The following is a 22,929-nucleotide window of genomic DNA, read 5'->3' as shown; positions in this document are numbered from 1 at the left end:
TGTTTAAATATCGTTAAGTGTTCTTTACGACATTCATTTAGGCTGTTAAATAAGGTCAATTTTAAAATATTTTCTGCTCATTTCCATCGTATTTACTGTGTATGTATGGGTGACTAAGAGCATTATGATACATACTAAACGATTATTTTAAGTATAGAAGTGTTTCCATATCTTGTCTTTCAATTTTGAAAGAAAAAGTTTTTTGAACTAAAAAATACCCTGAACTATTACCTTCAATTTTTGGGAATTTTCTCAGAAAAATAGATTTCCTTTAAAAACTCAGTATAAGAAGTACTTTTCATGTTAAATACAAATCTGATGTTGAAATATCGTTTAGTCTTCTTTACGACATTCAATTCAGCTGTTAATTAAAGTCAATTTTAAAATTTAATATGCTCCTTTCCATCGTATTTACTGTGTATGGATGACTGACTAAGAGCATTATGATCCATTTTATACGAATATTTCAAGTATAGAAGTGTTTCAATATCTTATCTTTCAGTTTTGAAACAAAAAGTTTTTTGAACTAAAAAATACCCTGAACTATTACCTTCAATTTTTGGGAATTTTCTCACAAAAATAGATTTCCTTTAAAAACTCAATATAAGAAGTATTTTTCATGTTGAATATAAATCTGATGTTAAAATTTCGTTTAATCCTCTTTACGACATTCAATTAAACTGTTAATTAAAGTCAATTTCAAAATATTTTCTGCTCCTTTCCATCGTATTTCTGTATATATATGGGTGACTAGGAGCATTACGATACATGTTAAACGATTATTTGAAGTATAGAAGTGTTTCAATATCTTCTCTTTCAGTTTTAAAACAAAAAGTTTTTTGAACTAAAGAAATACCCTGATCTATTACCTTCAAGTTTTGGGAATTTTCTCAGTAAAATAGATTTCCTCTAAAAACTTAGGATAAGAAGTATTTTTCATGATAAATATAAATCTGTTGTTAAAATATCGTTTACTCTTCCATACGACATTCAATTAAGCTGTTAATTAAAGTCAATTTTAACATATTTCCTGCTCCTTTTCATCGCATATACTGTGTATATATGGTTGACTAAGAGCATTATGATACAGGTTAAATGATTATTTCAAATATTAAACTGTTTCCATATATTATCTTTCAGTTTTGAAAAAAAAAAAAATTTGAACTAAAAAATACCCTGAACTATTACCTTCAATTTTTGGGAATTTTCTCACAAAAATAGATTTCCTTTAAAAACTCAATATTAGAAGTATTTTTCATGTTAAATACAAATCTGATGTTAAAATATCGTTTAGTCTTCTTTACGATATTCAATTAAGCTCTTAATGAAGCTCAATTTTAGAATATTTTCTGCTCCTTTCCATCGTATTTACTTTGCATGTATGGATGATAAAGAGCATTATGATGCATGTTAAACGATTATTTCAAGTAGAGAAGTGTTTCAATATCTTATCTTTCAGCTTTGAAACAAAATTTTTTTCAACAAAAAAATACCCTGAACTATTACCTTCAATTTTTGGTAATTTTCTCAGAAAATAGACTTCTTTTAAAAACTAAATATAATTAGTATTTTTCATGTTAAATACAAATCTGATGTTTAAATATCGTTAAGTCTTTTTACGACATTTATTTAGGCTGTTAAATAAAGTCAATTTTTAAATATTTTCTGCTCCTCTCCATCGTATTTACCGTGTATGTTTGGGTGACTAAGAGTATTATGATACATGTTAAACGATTATTTCAAGTATAGAAGTGTTTCCATATCTTGTCTTTCAATTTTGAAACAAAAAGTTTTTTGAACTAAAAAATACCCTGAACTATTACCTTCAATTTTGGGGAATTTTCTCAGAAAAATAGATTTCCTTTAAAAACTCAGTATAAGAAGTATTTTTTATGGTAAATGCAAATTTGATGTTACAATATCGTTTCGTCTTCTTTACGACATCCAATTAAGCTGCTAATTAAAGTCAATTTTAAATATTTTCTGCTCATTTCCATCGTATTTACTGTGGATGGATGACTGACTAAGAGCATTATGATCCATTTTATACGAATATTTCAAGTATAGAAGTGTTTCAATATCTTATCTCTGAGTTTTGAAACAAAAAGTTTTTTGAACAAAAAAATACACTGAACTATTACCTTCAATTTTTGGGAATTTTCTCACAAAAATAGATTTCCTTTAAAAACTCAGTATAAGAAGTATTTTTCATGTTAAATACAAATCTGATGTTAAAATATCGTTAAGTCTTCTTTACGACATTCATTTAGGCTGTTGAATTAAGTCAATATCAAAATATTTTCTGCTCCTCTCCATCGTATTTACTATGTATATATGGGTAACTAAGACCATTATGATACATGTTAAATGATCATTTCAAGTATAGAGGTTGTTTCAATATCTTATCTTTTAGTTTTGAAACAAAAAGTTTTTTGAACTAAAAATGCTCCGAACTATTACCTGCAATTTTGGGGAATTTTCTCAAAAAAATCAATTTCCTTTAAAAACTCAATATAAGAAATATTTTTCATCTTCAATACAGATCTCATGTTAAAATATCGTTTAATCCTCCTTACGACATTCAATTAAACTGTTAATTGAAGTCAATTTCTAAATATTTTCTGCTCCTTTCCCTCGTATTTCTGTGTATATATGGGTGACTAAGAACATCACGATACATGTTAAACGATTATTTGAAGTATAGAAGTGTTTCAATATCTTCTCTTTCAATTTTAAAACAAAAAGCTTTTTGAACTAAGAAAAAAAAACCCTGAACTATTACCTTCAATTTTTTGGGAATTTTCTCAGAAAAATAGATTTCCTCTAAAAACTTAATATAAGAAGTAGTTTTCATGTTAAACACAAATCTGCAGTTAAAATATCGTTTAGTGTTTTATAAGACATTCAATTAGGCTGTTAATTAAAGTCAATTTCAACATATTTCCTGCTGCTTTTCATCGTATATACTGTGTATATATGGCTGACTAAGAGCATTGTGATACAGGTTAAATGATTATTTCAAGTATTAAAGTGTTTCCATATATTATCTTTCAGTTTTGAAACAAAACCTTTTTTGAACAAAGAAATAGCCTGAACTATTACCTTCAATTTTTGGGAATTTTCTCACAAAAATAGATTTCCTTTAAAAACTCAATATAAGAAGTATTTTTCATGTTAAATACAAATCTGTTGTTAGAATATCGTTTAGTCTTCTTTACGATATTCAATTAAGCTGTTAATCAAGCACAACTTTAGAATATTTTCTGCTCCTTTCCATCGTATTTACTTTGTATGTATGGCTCATAAAGATCATTATGATGTATTTTAAACGATTATTTCAAGTAGACAAGTGTTTCAATATCTTATCTTTCAGCTTTGAAACAAAATTTCTTTCAACAAAAAAATACCCTGAACTATTACCTTCAATTTTTGGTAATTTTCTCTGAAAATAGATTTACTTTAAAAACTCAATATAAAAAGTATTTTTCATGTTGAATACAAATCTGATGTTTAAATATAGTTAAGTCTTCTTTACGACATTCATTTAGGCTGTTAAATAAGGTCAATTTTAAAATATTTTCTGCTCATTTCCATCGTATTTACTGTGTATGTATGGGTGACTAAGAGCATTATGATACATACTAAACGATTATTTTAAGTATAGAAGTGTTTCCATATCTTGTCTTTCAATTTTGAAAGAAAAAGTTTTTTGAACTAAAAAATACCCTGAACTATTACCTTCAATTTTTGGGAATTTTCTCAGAAAAATAGATTTCCTTTAAAAACTCAGTATAAGAAGTATTTTTCATGTTAAATACAAATCTGATGTTGAAATATCGTTTAGTCTTCTTTACGACATTCAATTCAGCTGTTAATTAAAGTCAATTTTAAAATTTAATCTGCTCCTTTCCATCGTATTTACTGTGTATGGATGACTGACTAAGAGCATTATGATCCATTTTATACGAATATTTCAAGTATAGAAGTGTTTCAATATCTTAACTTTCAGTTTTGAAACAAAAAGTTTTTTGAACTAAAAAATACCCTGAACTATTACCTTCAATTTTTGGGAATTTTCTCACAAAAATAGATTTCCTTTAAAAACTCAATATAAGAAGTATTTTTCATGTTGAATATAAATCTGATGTTAAAATTTCGTTTAATCCTCTTTACGACATTCAATTAAACTGTTAATTAAAGTCAATTTCAAAATATTTTCTGCTCCTTTCCATCGTATTTCTGTATATATATATGGGTGACTAGGAGCATTACGATACATGTTAAACGATTATTTGAAGTATAGAAGTGTTTCAATATCTTCTCTTTCAGTTTTAAAACAAAAAGTTTTTTGAACTAAAGAAATACCCTGATCTATTACCTTCAAGTTTTGGGAATTTTCTCAGTAAAATAGATTTCCTCTAAAAACTTAGGATAAGAAGTATTTTTCATGATAAATATAAATCTGTTGTTAAAATATCGTTTACTCTTCCATACGACATTCAATTAAGCTGTTAATTAAAGTCAATTTTAACATATTTCCTGCTCCTTTTCATCGCATATACTGTGTATATATGGTTGACTAAGAGCATTATGATACAGGTTAAATGATTATTTCAAATATTAAACTGTTTCCATATATTATCTTTCAGTTTTGAAAAAAAAAAAAATTTGAACTAAAAAATACCCTGAACTATTACCTTCAATTTTTGGGAATTTTCTCACAAAAATAGATTTCCTTTAAAAACTCAATATAAGAAGTATTTTTCATGTTAAATACAAATCTGATGTTAAAATATCGTTTAGTCTTCTTTACGATATTCAATTAAGCTCTTAATGAAGCTCAATTTTAGAATATTTTCTGCTCCTTTCCATCGTATTTACTTTGCATGTATGGATGATAAAGAGCATTATGATGCATGTTAAACGATTATTTCAAGTAGAGAAGTGTTTCAATATCTTATCTTTCAGCTTTGAAACAAAATTTTTTTCAACAAAAAAATACCCTGAACTATTACCTTCAATTTTTGGTAATTTTCTCAGAAAATAGACTTCTTTTAAAAACTAAATATAATTAGTATTTTTCATGTTAAATACAAATCTGATGTTTAAATATCGTTAAGTCTTTTTACGACATTTATTTAGGCTGTTAAATAAAGTCAATTTTTAAATATTTTCTGCTCCTCTCCATCGTATTTACCGTGTATGTTTGGGTGACTAAGAGTATTATGATACATGTTAAACGATTATTTCAAGTATAGAAGTGTTTCCATATCTTGTCTTTCAATTTTGAAACAAAAAGTTTTTTGAACTAAAAAATACCCTGAACTATTACCTTCAATTTTGGGGAATTTTCTCAGAAAAATAGATTTCCTTTAAAAACTCAGTATAAGAAGTATTTTTTATGGTAAATGCAAATTTGATGTTACAATATCGTTTCGTCTTCTTTACGACATCCAATTAAGCTGCTAATTAAAGTCAATTTTAAATATTTTCTGCTCATTTCCATCGTATTTACTGTGGATGGATGACTGACTAAGAGCATTATGATCCATTTTATACGAATATTTCAAGTATAGAAGTGTTTCAATATCTTATCTCTGAGTTTTGAAACAAAAAGTTTTTTGAACAAAAAAATACACTGAACTATTACCTTCAATTTTTGGGAATTTTCTCACAAAAATAGATTTCCTTTAAAAACTCAGTATAAGAAGTATTTTTCATGTTAAATACAAATCTGATGTTAAAATATCGTTAAGTCTTCTTTACGACATTCATTTAGGCTGTTGAATTAAGTCAATATCAAAATATTTTCTGCTCCTCTCCATCGTATTTACTATGTATATATGGGTAACTAAGACCATTATGATACATGTTAAATGATCATTTCAAGTATAGAGGTTGTTTCAATATCTTATCTTTTAGTTTTGAAACAAAAAGTTTTTTGAACTAAAAAGTGCTCCGAACTATTACCTGCAATTTTGGGGAATTTTCTCAAAAAAATCAATTTCCTTTAAAAATTCAATATAAGAAATATTTTTCATCTTCAATGCAGATCTCATGTTAAAATATCGATTAATCCTCCTTACGACATTCAATTAAACTGTTAATTGAAGTCAATTTCTAAATATTTTCTGCTCCTTTCCCTCGTATTTCTGTGTATATAAGGGTGACTAAGAACATCACGATACATGTTAAACGATTATTTGAAGTATAGAAGTGTTTCAATATCTTCTCTAAAAACTTAATATAAGAAGTAGTTTTCATGTTAAACACAAATCTGCAGTTAAAATATCGTTTACTGTTTTATAAGACATTCAATTAGGCTGTTAATTAAAGTCAATTTTAACATATTTCCTGCTGCTTTTCATCGTATATACTGTGTATATATGGCTGACTAAGAGCATTGTGATACAGGTTAAATGAATATTTCAAGTATTAATGTGTTTCCATATATTATCTTTCAGTTTTGAAACAAAACCTTTTTTGAACAAAAAAAATAGCCTGAACTATTACCTTCAATTTTTGGGAATTTTCTCACAAAAATAGATTTCCTTTAAAAACTCAATATAAGAAGTATTTTTCATGTTAAATACAAATCTGATGTTAGAATATCGTTTAGTCTTCTTTACGATATTCAATTAAGCTGTTAATCAAGCACAACTTTAGAATATTTTCTGCTCCTTTCCATCGTATTTACTTTGTATGTATGGCTCATAAAGATCATTATGATGTATTTTAAACGATTATTTCAAGTAGACAAGTGTTTCAATATCTTATCTTTCAGCTTTGAAACAAAATTTCTTTCAACTAAAAAATACCCTGAACTATTACCTTCAATTTTTGGTAATTTTCTCTGAAAATAGATTTACTTTAAAAACTCAATATAAAAAGTATTTTTCATGTTGAATACAAATCTGATGTTTAAATATCGTTAAGTCTTCTTTACGACATTCATTTAGGCTGTTAAATAAGGTCAATTTTAAAATACTTTCTGCTCATTTCCATCGTATTTACTGTGTATGTATGGGTGACTAAGAGCATTATGATACATACTAAACGATTATTTTAAGTATAGAAGTGTTTCCATATCTTGTCTTTCAATTTTGAAAGAAAAAGTTTTTTGAACAAAAAAATACCCTGAACTATTACCTTCAATTTTTGGGAATTTTCTCAGAAAAATAGATTTCCTTTAAAAACTCAGTATAAGAAGTATTTTTCATGTTAAATACAAATCTGATGTTAAAATATCGTTTAGTCTTCTTTACGACATTCAATTCAGCTGTTAATTAAAGTCAATTTTAAAATTTAATCTGCTCCTTTCCATCGTATTTACTGTGTATGGATGACTGACTAAGAGCATTATGATCCATTTTATACGAATATTTCAAGTATAGAAGTGTTTCAATATCTTATCTTTCAGTTTTGAAACAAAAAGTTTTTTGAACTAAAAAATACCCTGAACTATTACCTTCAATTTTTGGGAATTTTCTCACAAAAATAGATTTCCTTTAAAAACTCAATATAAGAAGTATTTTTCATGTTGAATATAAATCTAATGTTAAAATTTCGCTTAATCCTCTTTACGACATTCAATTAAACTGTTAATTAAAGTCAATTTCAAAATATTTTCTGCTCCTTTCCATCGTATTTCTGTATATATATGGGTGACTAGGAGCATTACGATACATGTTAAACGATTATTTGAAGTATAGAAGTGTTTCAATATCTTCTCTTTCAGTTTTAAATCATAAAGTTTTTTGAACTAAAGAAATACCCTGATCTATTACCTTCAAGTTTTGGGAATTTTCTCAGTAAAATAGATTTCCTCTAAAAACTTAGGATAAGAAGTATTTTTCATGATAAATATAAATCTGTTGTTAAAATATCGTTTACTCTTCCATACGACATTCAATTAAGCTGTTAATTAAAGTCAATTTTAACATATTTCCTGCTCCTTTTCATCGCATATACTGTGTATATATGGCTGACTAAGAGCATTATGATACAGGTTAAATGATTATTTCAAATATTAAACTGTTTCCATATATTATCTTTCAGTTTTGAAAAAAAAAACCTTTTTTGAACTAAGAAATAGCCTGAACTATTACCTTCAATTTTTGGGAATTTTCTCACAAAAATAGATTTCCTTTAAAAACTCAATATAACAAGTACTTTTCATGTTAAATACAAATCTGATGTTAAAATATCGTTTAGTCTTCTTTACGATATTCAATTAAGCTCTTAATGAAGCTCAGTTTTAGAATATTTTCTGCTCCTTTCCATCGTATTTACTTTGCATGTATGGATGATAAAGAGCATTATGATGCATGTTAAACGATTATTTCAAGTAGAGAAGTGTTTCAATATCTTATCTTTCAGCTTTGAAACAAAATTTTTTTTCAACTAAAAAATACCCTGAACTATTACCTTCAATTTTTGGTAATTTTCTCAGAAAATAGACTTCTTTTAAAAACTAAATATAATAAGTATTTTTCATGTTAAATACAAATCTAATGTTTAAATATCGTTAAGTCTTTTTACGACATTTATTTAGGCTGTTAAATAAAGTCAATTTTTAAATATTTTCTGCTCCTCTCCATCGTATTTACCGTGTATGTTTGGGTGACTAAGAGTATTATGATACATGTTAAACGATTATTTCAAGTATAGAAGTGTTTCCATATCTTGTCTTTCAATTTTGAAACAAAAAGTTTTTTGAACTAAAAAATACCCTGAACTATTACCTTCAATTTTGGAGAATTTTCTCAGAAAGATATATTTCCTTTAAAAACTCAGTATAAGAAGTATTTTTTATGTTAAATGCAAATTTGATGTTAGAATATCGTTTCGTCTTCTTTACGACATTCAATTAAGCTGTTCATTAAAGTCAATTTTGAAATATTTTCTCCTCCTTTCCATCGTATTTATTGTGTATGGATGACTGACTAAGAGCATTATGATCCATTTTATACGAATATTTCAAGTATAGAAGTGTTTCAATATCTTATCTCTGAGTTTTGAAACAAAAAGTTTTTTGAACCAAAAAATACACTGAACTATTAACTCAATTTTTGGGAATTTTCTCACAAAAATAGATTTCCTTTAAAAACTCAATATAAGAAGTATTTTTCATGTTAAATACAAATCTGATGTTAAAATATCGTCTTTACGACATTCATTTAGGCTGTTGAATAAAGTCAATTTCAAAATATTTTCTGCTCCTTTCCATCGTATTTACTATGTATATATGGGTAACTAAGAGCATTATGATAGATGTTAAATGATTATTTCAAGTATAGAGGTTGTTTCAATATCATATCTTTTAGTTTTGAAACAAAAAGTTTTTTGAACTAAAAAATGCCCTGAACTATTACCTTCAATTTTTGGGAATTTTCTCAAAAAAATCAATTTCCTTTAAAAACCAACTGTTAATTAAAGTCAATTTCAAAATATTTTCTGCTCCTTTCCGTCGTATTTCTGTGTATATATGGGTGACTAAGAGCATTACGATACATGTTAAACGATTATTTGAAGTATATAAGTGTTTCAATATCTTCTCTTTCAGTTTCCAAACAAAAAGTTTTTTGAACTAAAAAAAATACCCTGAACTATTACCTTCAATTTTTGGGAATTTTCTCAGAAAATAGATTTCCTCTAAAAACTTAATATAAGAAGTATTTTTCCTGTTTAATACAAATCTGTTGTTAAAATATCGTTTAGTCTTCCATACGACATTCAATTAGGCTGTTAATCAAAGTCAATTTTGACATATTTCCTGCTCCTTTTCATCGTATATACTGTGTATATATGGCTGACTAAGAGCATTATGATACAGGTTAAATAATTATTTCAAGTATTAAAGTGTTTCAATACATTATCTTTCAGTTTTAAACAAAAAAGTTTTTTGAACTGAAAAATACCCTGAACTATTACCTTCATTTTTTGGGAATTTTCTCACAAAAATAGATATCCTTTAAAAACTCAATATATGAAGTATTTTTCATGTTAAATACAAATCTGATGTTTAAATATCGTTTAGTCTTCTTTACGATATTTAATCAAGCTCTTAATCAAGCTCAATTTTGGAATATTTTCTTCTCCGTTCCATCGTATTTACTTTGTATGTATGGCTCATAAAGAGTATTATGATGCATGTTAAACGATTATTTCAAGTAGAGAAGTGTTTCAATATCTTATCTTTCAGCTTTGAAACAAAATTTTTTTTCAACTAAAAAATACCCTGAACTATTATCTTCAATTTTTGGTAATTTTCTCAGAAAGTAGATTTTCTTTAAAAACTCAATATAAGAAGTATTTTTCATCTTAAATACAAATCTGATGTTTAAATATCGTTAAGTCTTCTTTACGACATTCATTTAGGCTGTTAGATAAAGTCAATTCTAAAATATTTTCTGCTCCTTTCCATTGTATTTACTGTGTATGTATGGGTGACTAAGAGCATTACGATACATATTAAACGATTATTTCAAGTATAGAAGTGTTTTCATATCTTGTCTTTCAATTTTGAAACAAAAAGTTTTTTGAACTAAAAAATACCCTGAACCTTCAATTTTTGGGAATTTTCTCAGAAAAATAGATTTCCTTTTAAAACTCAGTATAAGAAGTATTTTTCATGTTAGATACAAATCTGCGGTTAAAATATCGTTTAGTCTTCTTTACGACATTCAATTCAGCTGTTAATTAAAGTCAATTTTAAAATATTATCTGCTCCTTTCCATCGTATCTTATGTGTATGGATGACTGACTAAGAGCATTATGATCCATTTTAAACGAATATTTCAAGTATAGAAGTGTTTCAATATCTTATCTTTCAGTTTTGAAACAAAAAGTTTTTTGAATTAAAAAATACCCTGAACTATTACCTTCAATTTTTGGGAATTTTCTCAAAAAAATCGATTTCTTTTAAAAAGTCAATATAAGATGTATTTTTCATGTTGAATACAAATCTGATGTTAAAATATCGTTTAATCCTCTTTACGACTTTCAATTAAGCTGTTAATCAAAGTCAATTTTAACATATTTCCTGCTCCTTTTCATCGTTTATAGTGTGTATATATGGCTGACTAAGAGCATTATGATACAGGTTAAATGATTATCTCAAGTATTAAAGTGTTTCAATATCATATCTCTCAGATTTGAAACAAAAAGTTTTGTGAACTAAAAAATACCCTGAACTATTACCTTCAATTTTTTGAGAATTTTCTCAGAAAAATAGATTTTCTTTAAAAAATTAAGATAAGAATTATTTTTCGTGTTAAATAAAAACTGATGTTAAAATATCGTTCAGTCTTCTTTACGACATTCAATAACGCTATTCATTAAAGAAAATTTTAAAATGTTTTCTGCTCCTTTCCATCGTATTTAGTGTGTATGTATGGTTGACCAAAAGCATTACGATGCATGTTAAATGATTATTTCAAGCATAGAGGTGTTTCAATATCTTATCTTTCAGCTTTGAATCAAAAAGTTTTTTGAACTAAAAAATACCCTGAACTATTACCTTCAATTTTTGGGAATGTTCTCAGATAAAGAGATTTCCTTTAAAACTCAATAAAAGAAGTATTTTTCCTGTTAGATACAAATCTGATGTTAAAATATCGTTTAGTCTTCTTTACAACAATCAATTAATCTGTTAATTAAAGTCAATTTTGGAATATTTTCAGCTAATTTCCATCGTATTCACTGTGTATGGATGAATGACAAAGAGCATTATGATGCATTTTAAACGTATATTTCAGGTATAGAAGTGTTTCAATATCTTATCTCTGTATGTATCGGTAACTGAGAACATTATTATATATTTTCCATGATCATTTCAAGTACAGAAGGGTTTGAATATCTTATCTTTAAATTTTCAAACAAAAAGTTTTTTGAGCTTGAAAATTCCCTGAAGTATTACCTTCAATTTTTTGGAATGTTTTCAGAAAAATAGATTTGCTTTAAAAACTCAACATAAGAAACAGTTTTCATGCTGACAACAAATCTGGTGTTGAAATATCGTTTAGTCGTCTTCACGACATTCATTAAGCTGTTAATTGAAGTCAGTTCTAAAATGTTTTATGATCCTTTGCATCGTATTTGATGCGTATGAGTCGGTAACTAAGAGCATTATGATATATGTTAAATGATTATATTAAGTAGAGAAGTGTTTGAATATCTTATCTTTCAATTCTTAAACAAACAGTGAATGATACCCTCCCAGTGTTTTTGAAAGATGTTGGTGATGTGGGCTACAGTGTAGTGTTGTTGTCTTTTTGCCCATTAAAGTCTGTTTTTGGTATTTCTTTAAGTTTCCGGATCTGGCTCCAAAACTCCCGAGGAGATCTGATTCGGTATTGTTTTGCTGTGGTGATTAGAGATTTCCAGTGTCTGTTGTGGTCTTCTTTGAGGCTGTTGAAGGTGTGGTTTCGTAGGGAGGTGAGGTCCCACCGTACTAGGCCCAATCGATGTCTGTTATGCTCAAAGCTTATTTGTCTCTGAAAAATAGCTTTCCTTTAAAGACTCATTACAAGTATTTCATCCTGCTGAATACAAATCTGCTGTTAAGATAACGTTTAATCGTCTTTATGACATTCAAGTAAGTTGTTGAATGAAGTCAATCTTAAAATATATTTTGTTCCTTTGCATCGTATTTGCTTGGGATGTATCGGTAAGTGAGAGCATTATGATATACTTTCCATATCTTATTTACTAGGTATGTATCGGTAACTGAGAGCCTTATGATATATTAACCATGATTAGTTCAAGTGTAGAAGTGTTTGAATATCTTATCTTTCAATTTTGAAACAAAACGTTTTTGGAGCTTAAAAATACCCTGAACTATTACCTTCAATTTTTGGTATTTTTCTCAGAAAAAGGGTTTCCTTTAAAAACTCATTACAAGAAGTATTTTTCATGCTGAATGCAAATAGGGTTTTGAAATAACGTTTAGTCTTCTTAATGACACTTGATTAGACTATTAAATGAAATCACGCCTGGTTACCCACTCTGCTTCATTTTGCGTAAGACAATCAGGAAACCCTCTGTGCCACAGTGTGTTTGACGGAGAACTAAAGCTGCTCCCTCGACGATAGGGACCCCATCTGTAGAGGAGAGGTTCTTGGACGTCGTGTAATAGTCGTCCAATAAATCAGATGTCAGTTACTCTTCCAGTCACTTAGTCGACCAGCCACTCAGTCAGGCTTGCAGTCGTGTGCTACTTCAGCAGTGATTCATTCATTCAAACCATCGCTGAGGCAATCATTCATTCACCCAAACAGTTATTCATTTAATCTGTTACAACTTAGTGAAAGCATTCATCATATAACGTAAAATATATAATAAATGATTTATGAATACCGAAACATTCAAACATACTCAAGAAATTATTCATTTCCTTACTAAACACACTGTGAAGGAAATCAATCTTTCACTTACTGGAAGCTTTAGTCAACAAATCAGCCATTCATTTAATGGAAACATTATTCAAGCGATCGATTATTCACTGACTGCCATCAGTCACTCTACCATCCTCTCCCTCATTCACCCCAGCTACTCGGTGATCCAGTGAGGAGCAGCCGTCCCCTCCCGCCCTCCACCACTCTTCCCTTCCCTTCCCTTCTTCCCTCTCACCCTACTCTCCATCCTTTCCTCGTTCCCTTCCCTACCCTCCGCCTTCCCTCCACCCCTCCCTCCACCCACTGGCGGCAGCGTTAGCCTGGAAGTAGCAATTGTTATCAACGACATAATCAGGGCCAGAGTGCCCTCCAAGTAATGGCCCAACCCACTTGATGCTGTCGGAGCCATGTTGCCTTTGTGGGGCCATTGTGAGGGCCACCGGCACAGCCACTCCATCCGCTCACTTCCCGGGGCCATGAATGTTCATACAGAGGACAAAGAAGTTGGTTACATTTCGTTAGATGAAACGTGCTAGCAGCCCCTTGTGGCGTGGCCTGGGTTGTGTGTGTGTGTGTGTGTGTGTGTGTGTGTGTGTGTGTGTGTGTGTGTGTGTGTGTGTGTGTGAGTGTACTGGGGCACTCTTGTGGTGCATCTTGGGTTGTGCGTGTGTGCTGGGGGCACTTTTGTGGTGCAACCTGGGATGTGTGTGTGTACTGAGGTACTCTTGCAGCGTGGCCTGGGTTGTGTGTGTGTGTGTGTGTGTGTGTGTGTGTGTGTGTATAGTGGGGGCCCCTTGTGGTGCGGCCTGGGTTGTGTGTGTTGTACCGGAAGTCCTTTTTTGAGTTAGCCTGGGTTTTGTGTGTGTGTGTGTGTGTGTGTGTATCTGTGTGTGTGTGTGTGTGTGTGTGTGTGTGTGTGTGTGTGTGTGTGTGTGTGTGTGTGTGTGTGTTCGTGTGAATTAGCATGTATATGACTGTGTATGCCATTGTGTACTCATTATGTATGGTATGTGTTGATAGCCTCCTTATCAGCTCTCCATGAAGTAGTGAACGATCGATGGAGGGAACCAAGTGGACACGACCTTGCCATTATCTTGCGTTGTACGTGTCATCAGGTCATGAGTCCTGACAACATGAAGTATCGTCCAAAAGTTCCTCATAGAATGAGTATATTTCCCTTTGAAAGTATTCTTCTTTGTGAGGCACCCACGGCCGTGAGTGTGCTCCGTGAAGTTCCGTGAGAAACTTAACCTACCTGGTAGCAAATGTCATTTTTGCCACACACTTCTGTGGTTAGGACTGACAACCACACTAGGAGGTATTCGCTGCTGGATACTTCGAGGTCTTTGCAGTACCAGGAGGCATGAGAATGAGCCATCCTTGGAGACTTGAGGAAGAGCTATCCTAGGAGGTATGAGGATAAGCTATCCTAGGATGTGTAGGGGGAAGGTTCATCCCAGGGGATGATCCTACCTTCATCCTGGACGTCGAGAGTGATGGGTAGAGTGCGCACAGCCCAGGTCAGAGTTCAGTCTCAAGGACTGCAGTGTCATGGTCGGGTCATCAAGGTTGAGTTGGTTGCGACGCTGGAGGTGAGGATGTTCAGCTACAGACGTCCGCTACGAGGAACGTATCCTGCTCGCTTGTCGAGACTCCAGTCTTCCTCAACAGAGATATTCACGGAACTTATGTTTGTAACAGCTTAAGATATTGACAAGGATGTTCATTAGGCAAGTGTTAACAGATATTTTCAGGACAAAAATATTTACGACGACGTGGGTGTCCACAGCACAGATGTTCAAGAGGAATATGTTTTTAGTACGCTGCACGGGATGAAATCCTCTGCTAATTTTCCTTTTTGAGGCCACAGTCCACTGCTGCACGGTCACTGGTAACAGCAGATGCACAGAAGTATTAGCCAGCGTCGTAAGTTCCTTTCGTCCGTGGCGAAGTTGAAAATGTCTGTTTTTGTGTGATGTTCTCCATAAAGAAAAATCGCACCTGTTGTTATCAGACGTCTGTCAGTCCGTGAAAGCAATATGCAGCTTGGCAACGGGACAAGAGTCGTTCAAACAATATCAAAAGACTATCGTTTGAGTCGCTTGTGACCTGGCTTACCTGGTGACAATTTGTCAGTGTGAGTGAGGGATCGATTCAAAGTCTTATGGATCACTGGCGATGCTATGTGCCTCGGCGTGACGGACCCTCGTCCACCAGATGCACTTCAAGGACAATACTGTGGGGAAGGTCGGCAGCTCTGATGACTGGAGACGATGATGCTTATGACAGCGAAAGAAAACGGCCACATATAGCCAGGGATGAACGGTACTTCTGCAGCTGTAAGTTCAGCCGGGTCCTGCAAGAAACTATATTGAGAATTTATCTAAATCTGTCTGAAAATTGATAATTACTGGCATTTTTCAGACGATGAGACTTATGTCAATGAGGAAAAATGATAACTTCGTGGACAGAAGCTAAAGAATTTTCACCTGGTGTTCTGGTGTTATGAAGAGGTGGGTAACAGGAGCCTCCTGCGCCGGGAGGATGGAAGGCAGAGCGAGAGAGACGCGTGGCTCGGGGGGGAAAACCTCGGCAATCATCTGACCGGATGGAGGAACCAAAGCCCTCAGAGGTCTGCTTTATCTGACGGAAACCCGACACTATTGACACGTGAGGAACTCCCCGACCCGGCCAGAGACCCCTCTGGCATGATCTTAGAAGGCTTTTTACAAGACGCTAATCCAGGGAGGGAGGGGTTGGTGGTGGCCAGGATGAAATCATGAATTATTGGATATCTGGGTCGGATTTGACCACCTGAATGGCCATAACGTGTGTCGTGAGTGGTGCGGACGTGTTCCGCTGACGGCTGTAACGGGAGAGGTTGTTTAAACTCGCGAGTTTACCGTTTAAGGCGAGAAATAGAAAAAAAAAAAAAGAAAAGGACAAATTGCCGGGTGGAGAGCGGAAGAGGAAGGTACATTGTTGTGATGTGTGCACGTGCGTGCGTGGACGCGTGCTGCAGCTGCCGCCACGTGCACCCACCTCCCAGCTGCTCTCTCTCCCTCTCTATGTCTGTCTGTCCGTCTGTTTATATGTCTGTTCCTCCGTTTGTCCTCTTCTCTCACTTAGTCTTACTCTTTAAGTACCTTCTGCTTCCTCTCTTCCGCCACAGCTTGTACACAGCCCCACACATGATATACTTCGGTGTACGACGGTGTCTTACGTCTCTCGACATTGCTCCACAAGTAATGTACTGTTTTCTTATTTCTATTTTCTTAAAGCATATTTTCGTATCGTTATGTCTAATGTTATGAAGTTCCTGTTCAATTGTTGAAACAGTTTGACACTTAAGCTTGAAATGTGATTCAAATCCACGTCCAAATCCATATATATATATATATATATATATATATATATATATATATATATATATATATATATATATATATATATATATATATATATATAAACATGTCATTGAGACTTTTTAGAATATGTTCAGATTATATCTCATCGAGTTCCTAGGTCCCTCGAAAAGGTAAATTGAATCGATAATACAACCTATAATCTCTCACTGGACAGCTATGCTGAGACAGTGAAGTAGTAAGCTAGCTGTTCTTCATCCATGGTTCAGAATACCAGCTCACTTCCAAGATCTTAACATCTGTAAATCAAGTGGAACAAAGAAGTATTGTGGTTCCAGGGACCCACGTTTTCTACTCTGTTACTGAGTGGAACAAAGAGGTATTGTGGTTTCAGGGTTCCACATTTTCTACTCTGTTACCGTCCTCTGTAGTCTGTAAAACATCGCCTTGATTTTCTGAGATCCTATCGAAAGATGTATCTGCCAAGAAGGAGGCATAAATAGCCCCACAGGTAAGGCCTCTGGCAAGACATCAGACACAAATTCACTGAAGGAAATGGTACAAAACAAGCTTTACACATTTAAAAATCCAGAGTGTAGTGAGAATATGATTTTTTTTTTTTTTTGTTTTTGTTTCTGCGTATATCAGAAATCATTTATTTCCCTGAGGGAGCAAGAACTGTACTGATTACTGTTAATATATCAATATTCATTTGTGATTTTGCAACTCTGTCTCGCAAAATTTCATTTGTTCCTAAATATGAAGAATTTCGAGGTTATCGGCTGAACTGTAGTGATAGAGATAGTATTCTACTGTTACCTTGTAAGACAATGTTTCGCATTATGTTTCCTCAGATGTAAATTTATTTCGATTGTGGAAATATATGAAAGTATTTCTAATACTAGGCTTGATCTTCCACTCCAGACATTTCTGGTAAAACATCTGTTGCCCCTATATCCATCTGTCCTACTGTCCTTCCATCTAATCGTCCATCCTTCCACCCACCCACCCATCCATCCATCCATCTATGCACCCATCTATCCACCTGTGTGGGATGGTGCATCGTGGGCGTGACAGGGGTAGGCATAATGCCCTATTGTACCGGGTGTCCGGGACGACGCTGACACACTCGAGTTATTTACAGCTTCTCTTGTTTACCTGGAGACTGGAGGAGGGAGGGAGGGAGGTGTTGGAGAGGGAGGGTGATGGAGGGAAGGTGGGGAAGGTGTTGGAGGGGAATGGTCAAGTATCGGAGAGAAAGGGTGCTGGAGAGGGGAAGGGGATAAAATGTGTTGAGGAAAAATATGAAGACGTAGTGGAAGAGGGGAGAGGTGCTAGAGGTAGAGAGGAAGATGAGAGGTGTTGGAGAGGGAGGGAAAGAGCTGTTGGAGAGGGAGAGGATGGTGTGTTGGATGTGGAAGAGAGGGGCGTGGGACGAGGGTAGAGAAAAGAAAGCAAGCGGAAGACGAGGAGGAGGTCTGTAGGTCGGCATGGGACACGCACAACACGGGAGTGATTCTCACAGCCTTATATTCACTTTTGATGGATTGGTACCTGGAATCAACTGGGATTTGTATGGGTGTGTAGACTAACGGTCAAGACATGATATATGCACAAGGTTAAGAGACGGGGAAGCACTTTTTCCCCATAATATACAAATCATAATCTTACACATACACACGTTAGGGAGACCTTCATACATGAACTCGTGCAAAAAGCTATATCCAGCGGATGTAAAGATGGGTAGTTCTGGAAAACCCAAAAACCTTTATGATCAAGATGCAAGGACGAGTGGTGGAACCTCAACCTCACAAGTGTATAGCACCTTCCTTATGTGTCCCAGTGTTTGTTTTCTCTTTTATTTCAATGCCTGTTCATCATTTCCTCGAAAGGACCCAATGGTCTGTTGCTGTTTGATTCTTTTCTGTTTGCATTTGTTGTGTCAGCAACACATAACGGATCCACTGCCTAAAAATCCTCACTTGGCTCCTTCCTGTGTTACAGACTGAAGATACAGGAGGGGAGTATTTCCAGCCCCTTGCTCCCCCACCCCATTCTCAGCTGCCTATTACGACACGAAGGAAATAGTTGGACAATAGTCGTTTCTCATTATCCCCACGGGTGACAGATAGGTAATAAAAGATAACACACACACACACACACACACACACACACACACACACACACACACACACACACATGTATAAGCGTCCATATGTGTGCCTCATGAAAAGCTTTTCTCACGACAACAGTGGAGAAAAGGAAGACCTTTATGTAAATAAGTAACTGTTGTACCTGACAATAAAACGTCGTGAGGGAAGCGCTCTTCCCAGTGACATATTCTGGCCTGCAGGACGTGGCAGGTAGTGTGGTGTGTGCCCAGGAGGACAGAACAAAGCACTGGGGGAAGGGGAAGTCAGGAGGAGGAGGAATACGAGGCTACGGAGTGTGTCAGGAAAGGAAGAGGCCAACGAGTGTGTGTGTGTGTGTGTGTGTGTGTGTGTGTGTGTGTGTGTGCGTGTGTGTGTGTGTGTGTGTGTGTGTGTGTGTGTGTGTGTGTGTGCGTGTGTGTGTGTGTATATGTGTGTGTGTGTGTGTGTGTGTGTGTGTGTGTGTGTGTGTGTGTGTGGGTGGGTGGGTGGATGGGTGTGTGTCTCAAAAATGTCAGGAATAGAAGAAGGCTAAGAAGTGTGTCAGAAGAGACAGGCTGCCGAGAATTCTGTCTGGATGGGAACTAGGCTGAGGACCGTGTCAAGTGTGTCAAGGGGAGGCGGAGGGTGAGAAGTGTGTCGAGGGGAGGAATAGGGTGAGGAGTGTGTCATCGGGAAGAGGAGGCTGAGGAGTGTCAGGAGGGATGGTTGAGGAATGTTCCATGAGGAGGAGGTGTCAGGACGGGAAGGCTGAGGATGACGTCAGGAGGGGCAGAAGGGGTAGGCTGAGGATGACGTCAGGATGGGCAGACTGAGAGAGGCCGACAGAAGAGAAGGTTGGTGGTTGTCCTCAGAAGTGCTGAGCGTGACAGACCACATCGGGACGTAACCCGAGCCACGGGAAGTAGCAACAGACCACAGAATATACTGAGAATCACAGGAACTACCTCAAGACCACGGAACGTACTGAGGACCTCTAGAAGTTGTAAAGACCAAGGAACATACTGAGGACCTAGAAAAAGCTGAATACCACAAAGCGTACTGAGGACTCAATGACATTGCTAAGGACAACAGGACGTTACGCATGACCATCGGACGTAACTCTCCGTACTCTTACTCTCTCGCCATTTAGCTCTACACTAAATCCCTCCATGTATCCCCCATCCCTAACCTCCTCCCCAACTCCCTCTTCCCTGGTTCCCTCCCACCTCTCCTCTCCCCACTCCCACGCGCCGGCTGAATGACAGTAATGATGTGCTGGAGGTTATCCCAGCCATCACGAATACTTATGTAAATTAGTGTAGGAACGCACGTCGCCCGGGGCAGCTCCATCCATCACCCACCGCCTCTCTCAGCCCTCTCCTAGCCCCTCCCTGGCCTCCCCAGCCCTCTCCTAGCCCCTACCTGGCATCCCCGGCCCTCTCCCAGCCCCTACCTGGCCTCCTCCAGCCCTCTCCCAACCCTACCTGGCCTCCTCCAACCCTCTCCTAGCCGCTACCGGGCCTCATACAGCCCTCTTCCAGCCCCCTACCTGACCTCTCCAATCCCTCTCCCAGCCCGTTCCCCTGCCTGCCACAGCTTTTCCCCCTGACCTATCATAGCCCCTTCGCTTGACCTATCCTAGACCCCCTTCCCACCTGTCACAGCCATGTCCCCTAACTTATCATAGCCCCCTCTCTTAACCTATCACAGCCCCATCTCCCCTGACGTATCACAGCCCCATCTCCCCTGACGTATCACAGCCCCATCTCCCCTGACGTATCACAGCCCCATCTCCCCTGACGTATCACAGCCCCATCTCCCCTGACGTATCACAGCCCCATCTCCCCGACTTATCACAGGCTATTACCCCTCACCTATCACAGCCTCTCTCCCCTTACATATCACGGCCCCTTCCCTTAACCTATTACAACCTCCTCCTCATTCCATCAAAGCCCAGCTATCGTCCAGTCTTTCACTAGCTGCCTATGAATTTTATGCTTTGATAAGTAGAAAAAATACACAAAATTACTGTAACATGGAAGATGTAAAAACTAAATTCCTACTTTCTGCCCAAAATTATGAATAAAATCAAACATCCAGGTCATGAAGCAGTGATTACGATGTTTCCTTAAATGAATAAAGATACGTCCACTTCGAACACCTGAAAATTTCGAACCATCTCATAAACGAGTTTCCAGAGGCACAAAAAGCAGCCATTCATTATCTACCACTGTTAGATAGTAGATAGTGTTAGATAGTAGATAGTGTTAGATAGTAGATAGCGTTAGATAGTAGATAGTGTTAGATAGTAGATAGAAAAAAAGACCTTTTGGTTGTCTCCGCCTGTTGCATATTGCATGGGCCATTGAAATATTCACTTGTGCACAAATAATGAGCAAAAACCACGTGATTCACACGTTCGTGACTGACAGTGGATAGGATTAACGAGAGGAAGCAGGTTATCATCCTGGAGATCGAAAGACTAGCCGAAGGGGGTGGGGTGGGGTGGGAGGGAAACGTGGGGGAGATAACACGTGGATTAGAGGTGTGGTAGGAGGCGCGCGGGGGGGGCAACACGTGCCCTGCCTCGGGGAGGAAGGTTCTGACCTTCCTTTCCTGTATTATATCATAATTGTGTAAGTTGCTTCTTATATTTCATATATATATATATATATATATATATATATATATATATATATATATATATATATATATATATATATATATATATATATATATAGATAGATAGATAGATAGATAGATAGATAGATAGATAGATAGATATTCTATGTATGGAAGACCTTTTCATTGCATATATCTAATCTGCCTATAATTCTGTCAGCCTCTGTGTTTACGTTTAGCAAATGAGATTACGTAGAAGAGAAAAAAATAGAAAGCGAGAGAAAGAGTCTAATTTTTTGTTTATTTTAAATTCAATCTCGTTTATTTCCAGCGATGACAACTGTGCGTCAGTGGGAAAGAAATCAGCAGATGGATCAACTGGCTGTCAATGTACTGCGCATGCGTCATCAAGGTAAAAATAAACGATACTTCCAGTTAAACATTTGTGCATTAGTTCACTTCTTACTGCTGTCGATCAGGTTTAATTTGTCTCAGGACGCAGTTTACGCATACTGACCTTCCTGTTAGTATACGTTTGTCACGAATAACTGTATATACTCACATCTGTCTCACTGGTAGTGCAATGACGATCATTTTTTTGTCAAAGTGTTAGTGTTTATTTATCAAGATATAATGAAGGTCATATGCTGTCAACAAGGTGAGTGTGGAGACGCGATCCTCAAGTGGAACCCATCAATATCGTCTCTTCTGAGTGCATGGTGAGTGTGTCAGCTGGTGGTTGTCTTGGGTGAGGAGCATATCTGTTGCTGGTAGTTTTATGTAGTTATTGTATCCAATTTTGTGTGATTATTGTCTCTGTTGTAGTGCTGTATTGTGGGTATCTCTCATGGTGGGGACAAAAAACGGTATTCTGGTGAGTCTGTTGGTTGAGGACTGTTGAGAGTGTCGAGCACTAAAGCATTTAAACTGTTTCTTAAAGAGGAACGATCGTGTGGGTGACAGGTGCCTTGGGGTGAGGTGTCGGACACCTGTGAAAATACAATCAAAATATGTGTCTGGTGGTCATGCGTGTCTGATGGGACTGAGCTGTGGAAGGATAACATACCTATGGTATTGGTACCCAGAAGCTTTGTCTTTTGTCTAGATGTTAGACAAGTGAAAGGACCTGGAGGAAAATGAAGTTGTATGGTAGGAACAAAGAGGATTAATCTAACTCAGGACGAGAGGGATTTGCTACCACTGGGCTGAATGTGAAAAGACTTGGCTAATGATTTCTCACACCTTAAAGGGCAGCGCTAACCTCTCCGACGTGAGGGACCTGCTGAATCCTGACTTACCACAGGGACCCGGGTACCTTAACCACAAACCATAGTAAACAGCAGCTCACACAGCCTGCCTTGCCTTCCCGGAACAACGTGTATCTGACGAGTTAGGATGGTCACATCATTCACC

At 35.3% G+C, this 22,929-nt stretch overlaps 1 protein-coding gene across 1 annotated transcript in view; it reads left to right on the top strand.

The window, feature by feature from the left end:
- LOC139749262 (uncharacterized) overlaps positions 1–22,929 on the top strand; it is a 176,627-nt gene that overhangs the window by 92,378 nt on the left and 61,320 nt on the right. The window contains exon 2 of the mRNA XM_071662999.1: positions 21,848–21,928. Within this exon, the coding sequence (XP_071519100.1) occupies positions 21,848–21,928 (81 nt within the window). The remainder of the gene's footprint in view (positions 1–21,847; positions 21,929–22,929) is intronic.

Source organism: Panulirus ornatus, chromosome 6 (genome assembly GCF_036320965.1).
Source record: "Panulirus ornatus isolate Po-2019 chromosome 6, ASM3632096v1, whole genome shotgun sequence".
NCBI lineage: Eukaryota > Metazoa > Arthropoda > Malacostraca > Decapoda > Palinuridae > Panulirus > Panulirus ornatus.
Note: the sequence above shows the minus strand (reverse complement) of the source record. Positions and strands in the feature narration are given on the sequence as shown.